Source organism: Oncorhynchus keta, chromosome 14, assembly GCF_023373465.1.
Source record: "Oncorhynchus keta strain PuntledgeMale-10-30-2019 chromosome 14, Oket_V2, whole genome shotgun sequence".
NCBI lineage: Eukaryota > Metazoa > Chordata > Actinopteri > Salmoniformes > Salmonidae > Oncorhynchus > Oncorhynchus keta.
In genome coordinates, this window is record NC_068434.1 from 59,634,458 (window position 1) to 59,649,551 (window position 15,094).

Consider the following 15,094-nt stretch of genomic DNA (forward strand, 5'->3'; position numbering starts at 1 on the left):
AGGTGGTAAGGGTAGGCAACAACACAACTGCCATGCTGATCCTCAACACGGGGGCCCCTCAGAGTTGCGTGCTTAATCCCCTCCTGTACTCCCTGTTCACCCATGACTGGGTGACCACGCACAACTCCAACACCATTATTATGTTTTCCGACGACACAACGGTGTTAGGCCTGATCACTGACAACGATGAGACGGCCTATAGAGAGGAGGTCAGAGACCTGGCAGTGTGGTGCCAGGACAACAACCTCTCCCTCAACGTCAGCAAGACAAAGGAGCTGATTGTGGACTACAGTAAAAGAAGGGTCGAGCACACCACCATTCACATTGACGGGGCTATAGTGGAGCGGGTGTCCTTGGTGTCCACATCACTAGCAAACTATCATGGTCCAAAAACACAAAGACAGTCATGAAGCGGGCACGACAACTCCCATTCCCTCTCAGGAGACAGAAAAATGTTGACATGGTTCCTCAGATCCTCAAAAAGTTCAACAACTGCACCATCATGAGCATCCTGACTAATTGCATCACCGCTTGGTGTGGCAACTGCAAGGCATCCAACTGCAAGGCGCTACAGAAGGTAGTGCGTACGACCCAGTACATTACTGGGGCCAAGCTTCCTGCTATCCAGGACCTTGGTATGAGGCGGTGTCAGAGGGAGGCCCTAAAAATGGTCAAAAACTCCAGTCACCCAACTCATAGTCTGTTCTCTCTGCTACCTTGTGGAAAGTGGTACCGGAATTCCAAGTCTAGGTCCAAAAGGCTCCTTAACACCTTCTATCCCCAAGCCATAAAACTGCTAAACAGTTAATCGAATGGCTACATGTACTATTTGCATTGACCCCCTTTTTTTACGCTGCTGCTACTCGCTGTTTATTATCTATGCATAGTCACTTTACCCCTGCCTATATGTACATATTACCTCAATTACCTTGACTATCCGCCCCCCCCCCCTATCCAAAATTGTCTTACTTTAAAAAAGCAAACTGCATTGTTGGTTAAGGGCCTATAAGTAAGCATTTCACTGTTGTATTCCGCACATGTGACAAATAAAATTGTATTTCATTTTACATTTCATAAAGGTAGGCGAGAGACCAAAGCCATGACCTCAATGTCAATGAATGAGGCACAGGGAATGAGGTGAACATGATTTATAATCCAGAGGAGGGTTGACTGTGTGGATATGCCCGAAAAAATGTTCTCTATCCAAGAACGGATGAGATGATTATAATATAGTTATGCAGTGGTCTGCATATTAACTCAGATATTACACTGTCGACTAATTAATCAAGGTTTAACGACCAGTTTACAAACGGGTTTGTCACAGACATCATAGTTTTGTTTGTTTAGGTTTAATAATCCAAAAGGCTATTCGAGACTCCATTGGTTTTTATATCAAACATAATAGAAAGCATCTTTGTTGATCCTGTAGTGTTGTGTAATAGCCATAATGTGTGAAAAGCTGTAATGAATTGAACCACAATTGAATCACAAAGCATTTGTGCACAGGTGCATTCGGCATGCGTCTCCGCTATCGCATTGACATGTTTGATGGGCTCGTGTGTCTGTCTGTCTGTCTGTCTGCGTGCGTGCGTGTGTGTGTGTGTATGCGCATGCACCCCCGCGGTTAACCCCTCCCCCCAAACACCACCTCCATGTGACAAGAGAGCTGTCCGGCCCCTTTCGATTCCCATAGATCGAATTACTGGCTCTGCTCAATCCGCAGCACAGCCCACTCACTGCCTCTTCTCCAATCACCGGTAAGCCTCGCGCTCCCCGGGTAGGCCTACTCACCAACCTACTGTCTCACATTTTGATACATCACTCCGGAGCTATTACCTCTCATCAACCCAACTCGATTTTTCCTTGCTATCCGAAGATGAGAGTGTACATCGCGGTGCCCTCTGCATGCTTTACCTCCTAACTCGGGCTCAAGACCCGCAGCTGGGACCAGAGAGAGAGTAACCTCTCTCTTCTCTCATCATCACTCGCTTGGTGCTCTACGGACACGGGGAGCGAGCCGACAGTCGACCACAATAATTGTACCGTATTTGTGTATCATTTCTCTTTCTCGTCCTCATCCTGTCTTTCACGCTGGGCACAGACAGGGAAGGAGAGAAGAACAAGGCTTCGCAATCCCTATTTCTACCGTGGAAATACATTTGGTGGGGTTTTGTGCCCTGTCCGTATTTGGTGAACCCTGGATTTAGTGAACATGGAGACGGTGGAGAAGGAGTGCGGGGCGTTAGGTGGACTATTCCAGGCGATTGTCAATGATATGAAGGTAGGTCGGGCATCCTTATGACCGAAAAATGCTTTTGTTTGTTGCCTGCATTTGTGAGCTGCTTGTTTTCACCCTCGAGGACATGGAACCGTTATTCTGTCACAGTGCGTCGAAAGGCTACCTACCTGATAGTGACTATCCCCCAGCAAGGTTTGCGCATTCTGTCGCGTCATTGCTTTGGAAATGTTGCTCTGACAGCTACTATAATTTAATCCAATTGCTCGATCACCATTGCATGTGCTTTGTGTGTGTCAGAGCGTTGGTTTACTCTGCATAGATCAGGTTAAACCTAGTGTGTGTTAGGGTAAGCATGTGCATTCGAACACGATATGGATTGTAACCATATGGATCATTTATGATTGAATACATGTGCATGTATTCGGCTTTTATTAACACAAAAGAAAGGAATGTTAAGCTGTCAGATTTAACCATGCCATTTTCACATGTCCCATGCTTTTTAGTTTGTTTTGCGTGCCGGTAATAAAAACCGCTGTTATAAGCTCTCCCGTTTTGTAGAAAGCAGCACCATTGATTTTCTGCCAAGCTGATTTTTCTTTTAAAGAGACCGTGTGAGGTAAGCATGAGCTCCTCGAAAGCCATCAAGCTTCCAGCAGTGCACACCGCTGTGCCTGTCTGAATGGCCCATGGTGTCGGCCTAACCTGCTGTATGGTCTGGCCTTCTTCTCTGGGTAGAGCAGCGATGATCCAGATGAGAAGACAGCAAGCCAGACTCCTAGCTACACCCACTGTGACTAACCAACAGATTACTTGGCATACTTAGTATGTGGACAGTCTTACTCCTTGAACAGGAAATGGTAGCGCTGACTTGGGACCAGTAACACGGCTACCGTTGTTTCCATCTCATCATCTGTGCCTTTCTTTCCACTGTGTGAGAAATCATGGGTTTGATGCTGCATCAAGGGATTTCTACGTCATCCGAGCCCCAGTCTCATGTGAATAAGGTTGGAGTAAAGCTGGTGTTCTGCGTGGTTAGGGACCATCTGTATCTGTGAACATCATAGGGTTTTGAAGCAGATAGGGACACATCAAACTGCAACCTCGGATTAACAACATCCTAAAGGAAGAACCGGTGACAACCCCCCCTGCACTCATGGTTACATCTCTCTATCTTTCTCTCCCCCACATCCACCATTCTCTCTCGCTCTCTCTCTCTCTCTCTCGCGCTCTCTCTCTTGTGCGCTCTCTCTCTCGCGCTCTCTCTCTCTCGCTCTCTCTCTCTCTCTCGCGCTCTCTCTCTCGCGCTCGCTCTCTCTCTCTCGCGCTCTCTCTCTCTCTCTCTCTCTCTCTCTCTCTCTCTCTCTCTCTCTCTCTCGTGCTCTCTCTCTCTCGTGCGCTCTCTCCATCTGACACACTCATCTCATGAATTATTTCAAGACACATTTCCCATGGTCTTCATCGGATCTCTTACACCATGATGGAAGATACTAACATACGGATCAAATGGTCACTTCCACAGCATCCATCCTCCATGGGTCACTTGGCGTCTCAGGTTGGCCATTGCAGTGGTCTTTATTGGGTGTCCCCACAGCAGAGTGAGATGCCACACGGTAAGATCTAAGCCACTAGCTGACTGCTGTGCTCTCATGTAACTCCAGACAACCTCATGACAACCTCATGTTGTCACTAATGACCCACCTCTCAAAGGACTGCTGTTGTTGGTGGCAGAAGAGAGGAAAACACAAACAAACATACACACACACAAATGGAGACCCGAGGATACCCTGTTGTTGGACAGGGATTGTCATTGCGAGGAGGGCCTCCGCTATTTGTGTCTTGATGGCTGGCTATGCTTGAGATGTTATTTGCGCTGAGTTTAACAGTAAACTCAGTGCTGTCATGCCGTCTCTGAACAATTATTATCCTCTCCAGCTGATATATGCCCCCATGACGGCTCAAGACAAAACATCTCTTCACTGAGCAATGAAATGCAAATATGCTGAATGATGCGCTATAGACATAACACCTTGGGGAACGCATGCCTTATGTGTGACGGGTCACGTTTACATACGCATGCAATTGATCCATGTCCGAGTAAAGTGTTTCAAGGATGTTTTCCCCTCCCTCTCTCCCTCACTATCCCTTTGTTGCAGGGGGATTGACACCCCAATAGGGCATGCACAGTCACTTCTCATATGTGTCTCCTCTCCTAGAATCACTGGCTGTTTACCGGGCTTCCTCTTTGTTCACACCGCAGTAGACAGTACAATACAGCCCAGTACAATAGCTGGCAACGCAACTGCACTAACGACACAGTCGACTACATATAGGACACCTCTTAATTGGACGGTACAGCGCAACACAGCACAGTGCCATGATGAGTGAACTGGAGGCCTCTCTGACATTAGCCTCTCAGTACATGAGTCAGATGTTTCACTGAAAAGGAATGCACATTACAACCACAATAACATCAAAGAGACCCCCGTCTCCCCCTCTGTTCTCCAGAGAGAGACCCCCCCCCCCACACACACACACACACACCGTATGGTATAATGTGGAAGAGAGGGTGAGTAGTCCTTTGTTTGCACATCTTACTTGATGAGTGTATAGGTGGGGTGTGTGTGTGTGTGCCCCTTTTAAGGAGACACAGACGGGAATATATGTGTGTGAGGGGGCTGGCTGTCTGGCAGTGTTGGCTACAGCCCTCAGGGCTATGTCTTGTTATTACATGGTTATTATGTGTGGTGACAGAGCAAGGATGGAGTGGATTTGATTTGAAAGCACAGGGTGTCACATTCATGGTCAGCTTGTCTCTCTATAGGCTGGCCCAGTGTGTGCTGACCACACGCTCAGTGCAGTGCCGGTAGAGACAGACAGAGTCAGGGGGTACCTGGGACTAGAGTGAAGACGGGAGGCAGGAGAAGTCCACGACGTGGTCTGTTTGCCAGCTGGACTGTTTACATTCTCAGGCCCTGCCACACTTCTTTCCAAGGTGTGCATACCAGTCTGTCTCAGACAGGCATACTGCCTTCACACAACGAGACACGGCCATCTGGCTCAGAGTGTTTATGTGTGTGTGTGTGTGTGTGTGTGTGTGTGTGTGTGTGTGTGTGTGTGTGTGTGTGTGTGTGTGTGTGTGTGTGTGTGCCTGTGCGTGCACCAGAGTATTCTGGAATGATTGCCTTGTCAAGTTGCGTGTCTTTTTGACGATTCATAGTTTGTGTGTGTGTTATCTGTCATGTGGTAGTCGGATGTTTATTTTTCCTCCGATTGTCTTCTTTGTCGCATGGCTTGTGAGTGTTTGTCTACGGATAATGTTGTGTCGTCTCACCTTTGTGTCAGAGTGGCAACAACGTTAACAAACAGATGAATGTGGGATGAACCACAAAGCTTGTGCTTTCCAAAATGCATGCAACGGTTTGACAGTTCCTTCCCATGACTTAGAGCGTTGAAACAACCCCATACAGGCACGATGTGTGTGTGTGTGTGTGTTGCCTGGCTAACTTGGGGAGATCCCACAGCATTTCTCAGAATGCGTGTTAACTGCTGCACGTGTGACCCATTTCTGGACACTGCCTTTGGGCCGAGAGGCAGAGGACCCGAGAGGCCATCCATCCTCGTGACTCATGTGTCCGTGCTCCCCCAAAACTATCATCCCGTTTGTTTGGGGCCATTGATGCCATAACAACGTGCAGGGCCCTGGCTCTCTGAATGAGCACCTGTTCTCTTGTCTCTCGTTAGGCTCGTTAGAGACGAATCGACTGGTTTCAGATTGAGAAATCACATTGGGACAGTGCCAGTGGTTCTCAGTGCAGGCTTTGTCGGGCCTGTCAAACTCATCTCATCACATTCATTTGTTGACTGTAAAACCACTCAGCGCATTGATAAGTAAAGAACGGGGGAAAGAAATGGTTTCAAATCACACAAAAAATTGCACCGTAAAAAAATGACCTACTGGAGGAACAAAATCCACTGTCCACTGTTCTCTCATGCAAAGGTATTTAGTGTGGTTTTCCATTCACTACCCCTGATGTTACTATGGGGCTACTGGGTCCAGCAAAAAGGAGGATGATGCTGACCCTTATCCTCAAGTACACCCCGACCTCCAACAAGACACATCTGCATTCCTCACTGTCTCTGCATGATGGACAGCCGTCGGCGACCATCCCCACCAATGAGAGTGTGGGGATGGTGTGTTTTAACGCCACGATATACAGTATCTCGGAGTGGTGGCAGTCAGTCACACGGAGGACCTCAGTGAAGACTCCCATTTCAATTAGGCTGAGTGGTGCACCCACTGCCACTACACAAATACAACTTTGGAGACCTGGGACAACTAGACCTGGGATGGAGAGGGAGATAGTCAGTTAGAGAGGTAAGATGGATGACTATAGAAGAAAGAAGGGAGATGATGGTGAGAAAGGATGAGAGAACATATGAGGTAGAATGAAAGGCACAAAGTGATACAGAAAGAGACAGGCATATAGATTGAGAGAGAGACCGGGATGGAGAGAGAGAGAGAGAGACTGACATGGAGGAAAAAGCTGTGCCTTTTCCTATTAAGCGATTTCCATTATTCATTTCTGCAAGGCTGCAGGCTGCTGTGGTAAATGGTGAAGAGGGAGATTATCCCCCCCCCCCAACCACCCTCTATCAATCATTCACACTAGCAAGTCCGATGCACTGTGTGGGTGGGGGTTATGAGATTGAACCAAACCTGCTATTTTGATCAAGTGCCTGGCAGTGCTTGACACTACTGAGACACACTGAGCAGCCCTGGCCCCAGCCAGAGACACCTATAGTCATCAGCCTCCACCGGCCATCCCTCCGTCTCTCTGGGGAGCTCCACTCACCTCCATCCTCATCTCCCGTTTTTATTTTATGGCTGAAGAAACAAAAAGTAACGAGAAATTAGTGGGAACTTTGGGTCTCACCTTTATCTGCTTGCGATGTCTGGGAAGTATAAGGTCAAGCTCAGGAGAATGTAGCAAATGTATTCACATATTTAAGAATTCTTAATGACATCAACAGAGACTATGATTAACCTTGTCCCATGGTAGAAAGGCCGGGCAGGATAGTTTAGTTTTTATTACTATGTTTAGATTGGTAAGATCCTCTTCCTCATAGATTATGCAACACGCAATCTTTCGGTTTCATCTGACAACAACTTGCTGCCTGTATCCTGATGTCATTTGAGAGCAATGCTTTGCCAACATGATGTAAAGGTAACCTAAGGGAAATGTGCTTTGACTCAGATTTTTCACTTTAAAATGTAAGCTAAACAAAAACCATCGATTTCAAAGTTTAACAGACCGTACCACTACGCACGAGGACAACTCTGAACAATTTACACAGAACATTTCACAAAAACACATGTACCTGAAGCACTGTGCAGAAGTAAAGTTCAATTCTATTTTTTTGTGACCACATTTCACAAAAAACTCAGTTAGAAGCCCAGTGCAGTCAAACATTAGATTTGTACTGTGTTTCATATATATATTTCCACACTAAATGGTTTGAATAATATTGTGAAAATTATTATATTTCCCTTTAAATGTAAGAGCTGTTTGAAAAGACCGCTTGACATTTCCTGTTTTGGTGGGATGGAGTTTTGGCCTACCCGGTGACATCACCAGACAGTACATTTGTTAATTGACCAATAAGAAATATTGTTCTAAACCTCTGCCAATAACAACTCGTTTTCAGTTTTGCCCTCTCCACTCCTGGACAGTCCTACTGGGGACAGTCCTGTTTATTTTTGACCATTTTAATTGTTACCCAGAAGTTATTTGACATTGAGATAAAAAATGTTTACATTTTCAAAGATCACAATTCAAACATGTCTGCAGAAAGAATGGAGTGTTAGCTATGACATGACACCTTGAGTTATTGAACAACAGTAGTTGAAGTGGATTTGCATCCGGGGAACAGAATTACGGTAACTCAATTACATCATGGGTCCCTGATGTGTAATATACAGAAATGCATCATTATGGATTTGAATAGCATTCTCGTCATGGGGATGTATCCTGAATTGGTGTAGAAATATGCAATATCCTTCTTTTGTATATTTGAATATTGTTCTACAGACTAGCTATTATTGTACTGTGTGCTCTACTGTACTAAACTCTACTGTACCTTTATTTACTGTTCTGTTCACTACTGTGTTCTTTTTATTTTATTTTACCTTTATTTGACTAGGCAAGTCAGTTAAGAACAAATTCTTATTTTCAATGACGGCCTAGGAACAGTGTTCAGGGGCAGAACGACAGATTTGTACCTTGTCAGCTCGGGGATTTGAACTTGCAACCTTCCGGTTACTAGTCCAACGCTCTAACCACTGCCACCCCTGCCGCTCTGCTGTACTCTACTGTACTGTACTCTCCAAACTTGTGAAACATAGACATCCATGACTGGTTCAGATGTGGTCCTGCCAGGGCGGACTGACCAAAGTTCAACCACGTTTCAACGTCCATGGACGTCCTGTGTCAGTCGGGTTTCAGTGGGTGAGGATGCTTGTTGCAGGAAATGGAACGAGGGCAGGTGGTAGTATGTGTCATGGTAGGTGTCAGTAAGAGCCGCGAGAGGTGACATTAGCTGGAGAGAGAGGGAGAAGAAAGAGAGAGAGAGAGAGTTGGAGACAGGGAAAGTGAGAGAGAGAGAGAGAGAGAGAGAGAGTTGGAGACAGGGAAAGTGAGAGGGGGAGAGTTGGAGACAGGGAAAGTGAGAGGGAGAGAGTTGGAGACAGGGAAAGTGAGAGGGAGAGAGTTGGAGACAGGGGAAGTGAGAGGGAGAGAGTTGGAGACAGGGAAAGTGAGAGGGAGAAGGAGAGAGTTGGAGACAGGGAAAGTGAGAGGGAAAGAGAGAGAGTTGGAGACAGGGAAAGTGAGAGGGATAGAGAGAGAGTTGGAGACAGGGAAAGTGAGAGGGATAGAGAGAGAGTTGGAGACAGGGAAAGTGAGAGGGATAGAGAGAGAGTTGGAGACAGGAAAAGTGAGAGGGATAGAGAGAGAGTTGGAGACAGGGAAAGTGAGAGGAATAGAGAGAGAGTTGGAGACAGGGAAAGTGAGAGGGAGAGAGAGTGTTGGAGACAGGGAAAGTGAGAGGGAGAGAGAGAGTGTTGGAGACAGGGAAAGTGAGAGGGAGGAGAGAGAGAGAGTTGGAGACAGGGAAAGTGAGAGGGATAGAGAGAGAGTTGGAGACAGGGAAAGTGAGAGGGAGAAGAGAGAGAGAGTTGGAGACAGGGAAAGTGAGAGGGATAGAGAGAGAGTTGGAGACAGGGAAAGTGAGAGGGAGTGGTTGTCCAGACTGTTTTCACAGTTTTGCTTTGACTACCAGATGACAGAAAGGGGGGGAAAACCAACAGTTATGAGCTGAACATTAAAAGTATGCCAGTGGAAGGGAGGACAGTAGCAGATGACCCAACTGTGGTTTGTGTCATTTTGTTACTTTCTTAATGACTTAATAATTCATTAACAAAACAAAATGTAACAATTAATAAACAAAATTGGTATCAGTAAAAACACTATAACTCATTTTGTAGGTCTACCTTTACTTGTTACTTCTGTGAACTTTATTATCCTCCCTCACGAGGGAGAGAAAAGAGAGAAAATATCTGAAAGATATGCGGCTTTTTGGTAATGGAATTACAAGGCACAACGTTTCTTGAAGTCACAGAAGGCGATCAGTTTCTCGTAATAACAGCGGCACGTATTTGTATCTCACAGGCACTTTGAGATTCGACATAGTATCTATCCTCCGGCAATGTAAACGTTACTGAGAAAACCCCGACCCAGTGTTTGCGTTGTTCATACCAGTTAGTGGAGACGTTCTATCTTTTCTCCTGAAACTTGACATCAGACTTGGTGCAGTGGAGGCTACTGAGGGGAGGACGGCTCATAATAATGGCTGGAGAGGAGCTAACGGGATGGCAACAAACACATGGAACCCAAGTGTTTGATGTGTTTGACACCATCCCACAGATTCCCGCTCCAGCTACTAGCCTGTCCTCCCCAGTTAAGGGTGCCACCAGCCTCCTGTGACATAGTGAACATTTCAGTTCAATCAAACTTGTCAGGTGCGTTGCCCGCGTCCAGCCCTCCAGCTGAACACATTTGGTCCGCTGATACGGTAAGTAAAGAATCTATTTTCCTGGGTGGAAGTAGCAGGAGCTCCCCTGATCTGGAGATAACGCATGGCGAGGTAGGAGACGTCGTGGTGGCTCGCGGGTTGTACGCGTAGCTCTGCTTCCAATGACTTAATGAAGCTTAGCCGCATGCGTCTATTAACCCCTTTGCCCTTCGCAGTCTGTGCCCTGTCCTTGTTTTTCCGACAGCCTGTAAAGGGGCTTCCTAGTAAGCTAGGGAATCACCATTCGTTCCTTGTCTCATACAGTTGCTATAGAGGGAATGTCTACAGTATCCTTTCCAGCACATCCAAAATGGGATCTATTATATTAGCATAAAGACCTGTGAAATTAGCCTCTATTGTGTGGATGTTTTATTTCTCTTTAAAAGTCTGAATTGGCCCGATTTGAAAGAGCTGGAATTGGGCTAATCCACGGTTTATGTCATCCTCCAGAGAACAAAGGAACAAAGAGATGAAGCTGTGAGCTTTTCATTCGCTCAAGTAAATATGGTTGGTTCGCTCAACAACAGAACAGAATTCAAGTCCGCTGAGCACAGATATAGGCCAACTGGACTGTAAACTCCCTGGACAGTTCCACAGAGTCCAGCTAGCCCATCATGTAACCTACCACCGTTAACCTTTTGAGGAGTTAGCGAGAGCTGGTGGAAGGGAGAGTTAATGCGCTGCATGTCTAGGGGTAGTCAGGCATGAGATGTGTTACTGTGGGGGTTTCTGTGTGCCGTCACCACTGTGAGGATGTCTTTATGTGCAGAAGAGGAAGTGGTGATGCAATAGCATGTTATCAGTGGCTGAGTGTCCTTTTGAGGAGTGGCAGCCAGCATGCCCCGGCAGAACACTGTCACTCACTCTAAAGGTTCTATTAACGTTGCAGTTATGTGATGCTACTGTTTGTATGCTTTGACTTCCAGGGACGCAAACAGCAATGCAATGTCAATGCTGCAATGTAATGTAATGTGGACCCGGAGTGGCGCAGCGGTCTAAGGCACTGCAATGCAGTGCTAGGGGTGTCACTACAGACCTGGGTTCAATCCCAGGCTGTATCACAACCAGCTGTGATTGGGAGTCCCATAGGGGGGCGGGGGCCCACACTTTGGCCCAGCGTCGTCTGGGTTACGGGAGGGTATGGCTGGGGTAGAACGTCCTTGTAAATAAGAATTTGTTCTTAATTAACTGACTTGCCTAGTTAAATAAAGGTAAAATGCAGAAAGATTTGTTGTCTTCACTCTGCATCATCAGTCTGCCTGTGGGTTGTTTTTCTTTCTGATTAGAGTGCACCTTTAATGGCTCTGTTTTTCCACTTGGTTAAGCTAAAGGAAAAATAGCCTGCTCTCTTTACTTGGGAACCATCCAGGCGGCTGGATGGATGGAGAGAGGTACTTATCCCATTGTTTGTGGGTCAGGTTGCAAGTCGAGTAGGAGTGAGTGATTCATTGAGGGGGATTGGAAATCAAATATCCCCAGGCCTACAATGAACCTAATAAACAACCGTTACACTATCAGGCACCGCCAGGATCCCCTCAATTGGATTAAAATGGCCTAATATGGTGATGAGGGATGGGCTGGTGTGATTGTAATGGAGAGGAGGCGTCGCCCGCTCCGTATCTCCTATCCACAAGGCCTCTCCTGACAGACGTTAGGCTTGCAACATTGCAAGATTAGAGCACTTCAAACACAGACGGCGGACCGCAGGGAAATGCTGCTCTGATTTCGGACCAAATTAACTGACGTCAAACACCAGGAATGAGACGTCAGATCAAAGGGCGAGATGCCCGCTGTCGCCCCCTGTTGCCCCCGTGACATCCCAGCTCCTCTGCTCCGGTCGGGTCCCGCCCATTAAATGCTCCTCTTCATCCTCTCTCTTTCCTGTCTCCCTCTCTTCCATTCTCTTTCCCTTTCCACCATATCCCCCTTTCCCTTCTCTCCGGTCTCTTTTGTCTTTTCCTCCCGCTATCTCCCTGGCTCTTATCCCCTCACCCCCTCTCTCCCTGCATGCTGGGGCTTTGGAGACGGCAGGGGGACTTGGGTGCACTTGCTCATGTAGATCTCCGACCCCCAGCTGTGCTGTGGAGTGAGGCTTATTTCAGCCTTGGACACACAGCGGTCTGATCTGCTGCTCTCAAATCCGGGCCGGAGCGTCTGACAACAAAGGCAGAGAGAGGTGCGGAGGGCTCGAAAACACACTCTGCCCTGCCGGTAGAAGAGATGCTATAGTCAACATGTAACACCATGTACTCACAGGAGGTTGGTGGCAGCTTAATTGGGGAGGACGTGTCCGTGGTAACGGCTGGAGCGGAATGGGTGGAACGGTATCAAACACATGGTTTCCACCTGTTTGATGCCGTTCCATTCACTCCGTTCCAGCCATTATTATGAGCCGTCCTCCCTTCAGCAGCCTCCACTGCATTTACTACTGTTTACCTCGTGGATCATTTGTGTGTGATAATGGGTGTGAACAAAGAGGAAATGACACGTAAATAGGGGGAAAAAGAGAAGAGAACTTCACACGGTCATTTTGGGGTGCAAATATCGTGTTTGATTTGCGTTGCCATTCATTGCTTCCTTTGATATCTGCCCGGTGCCGGGGGCTGGTGGAAACAGAGGATGTGTTGCCCAATCACAGACAGTGATGACTCAGACCAGGGAACACAGACATTTTAGCCAGAATATTCTGCTGCTCACAGGAGGTGCAATGCTGCACATAAAGTGCTTATTTTATGTCACACTGTTTGAAAAAAGGGTTCCAAAGGGGTTCTTTGGCTGAACCCTTTGAAGAACCATCTACACGGAACCCAAAAGGGAACCGAAATGATTCTACTTGGAACCTAAAATGGTTCTTCAAAGGGCTCTCCTATGGGGACGGCCCAAAGAACCCTTTTAGGTTCTAGATAGCACCTCATTTTTCTAAGAGTGTAGTGCGCAAACACAGGTCTAGAGCATCCAATGATGACTTGTGTTGTATGTGAGTTGTGAGTGAAAACGGTGTCACGCTTTTCGTCCTCCTCGTCTGAGGAGGAGTAGGAGAGATCGGACCAATATGCAGCGTGGTACGTGTCCATGTTCATTTATTGAACAGAACACTAAACAGAACAACGACGGGGAATGAAACTAAACAGTTCTGAAAGGTGACATACACTAAACAGAAAACATTCACCCACAAAACACAGGTGGCAAAAGGCTACCTAAGTATGATTCTCAATCGGAGACAACGAACGACACCTGCCTCTGATTGAGAACCATACCAGGCCAAACACATAAACACAACCTAGAAAAACGAACATAGACTGCTCACCCCCAACTCACGCCCTGACCATACTAACACAAAGACAAAAATAGAGGAACTTAAGGTCAGAACGTGACAAACGGTCAAAGGTCCTGTCAGATGTTTGTACAGATCATGCACCAGTTGCATTGCATAATGTCCTTCTAACGTGTCCCTCTTTATGTATTTATTCCCAGTGTTCATACCCAGTGTGGGAAGACTTCAGTGCCAAGGCCACCAAACTGCACTCCCAGCTCAGGTAAGCCCCAGCCACTGTGCTGTGTCTACTAGAGCTGTGCCCGTCAATGAGATTCCCAGCCAGTGCCATTGACAACAATGTAATCCCCCTCTGTTCTGTTCTGAGGCGCCAGATCTGCTGACTATGTTTGTTTATGTTGAAATGACTGTGGGTTGTGAACTGGTGCCAATCATGTGTCTGTCCTGTCTGCTCTGTCCCGCTCTGCTCTGTCCTGTCTGCTCTGCTCTGCTCTCAGGACCACAGTGCTGGCAGCTGTGGCCTTCCTGGATGCCTTTCAGAAGGTGGCGGACATGGCCACCAACACCAGAGGTACGTGAGCTTCCAGATGTGTGTGTGTGTGTGTGTGTGTGTGTGTGTGTGTGTGTGTGTGTGTGTGTGTGTGTGTGTGTGTGTGTGTGTGTGTGTGTGTGTGTGTGTGTGTGTGTGTGTGTGTGTGTGTGTGTGTGTGTGTGTGTGTGTGTGTGTGTGTGAGTTCTGAATGCGTCCGTGAGTATGGGGATGGGGGTATCCCAGCTGATTTGGGTTAATCTTTGGAGGGCAGCCTTTCCAGAGGAGGATAGAGAGACAGATTTGTGATTAGAGGATCACTCCTCCTGTTGTTGTGTGGACAGATTGTCATGCATGCATCTAGTTAAAGAAACCACAGAATGAAGTGTGTGTGTGCCTGTGTGTCGGTGTTCCTTTATGTGGGTGAATAACATCAGTTCGACTTGGATACGAGTTAAGGGAACAGATCCTCTTACGTCACGCTCTGTGCCGACAGGGATGTGGTTTTTTATTGACTGTCACTTGATAGGATGTTATCAGCTTTAATACATTAGTTTACTGTTTCAAAAGTTGTTTGACACCGTGCTTGAAGTTACATTCTCTGTGAACTTTGAGGAGTTTTCATCCCTGAATTAGCTGTGTTTAGGGAGCAGAGATGGAGATGAATGGAGCATCATCCCACCGGATAATGTGAGGAGGGGAGAACAAAGGCTTGGTTTATAGGACAAGAGAGAGATGTGGCAAGCGGCTGGGCAGCAGGGTTCTTTTTAGCTGGGGGCTCTGGGCATTGTTAGGAGACTGTGCTGAGCTCCTTTCAGCAGTCTTACTAGGGGGAACACTCAGGCTTGTTTTATGGCATGAGCAGAGGGACAATACAGACTGTAGGCCTTATAATGAAGCTACATTTCCTAGGGATATGGAA

The 15,094-nt window shown here is 47.0% G+C and overlaps 1 protein-coding gene across 4 annotated transcripts in view; it reads left to right on the forward strand.

Moving 5' to 3' along the window:
- Window positions 1-1,733: 1,733 nt before the first annotated feature.
- Window positions 1,734-15,094, forward strand: part of LOC118394136 (protein MTSS 2-like) — a 100,546-nt gene continuing 87,185 nt past the window's right edge. For 2 of the 4 annotated variants that reach the window (XM_052462054.1, XM_052462055.1), the window contains exons 1-3: window positions 1,734-2,281; window positions 13,844-13,905; window positions 14,141-14,214. In XM_052462054.1, coding sequence (XP_052318014.1) covers window positions 2,213-2,281; window positions 13,844-13,905; window positions 14,141-14,214 — 205 coding nt within the window. In that variant the 5' untranslated portion in view covers window positions 1,734-2,212. The remainder of the gene's footprint in view (window positions 2,282-13,843; window positions 13,906-14,140; window positions 14,215-15,094) is intronic. The other 2 variants (XM_052462057.1, XM_052462056.1) reach the window with 2 other exon arrangements.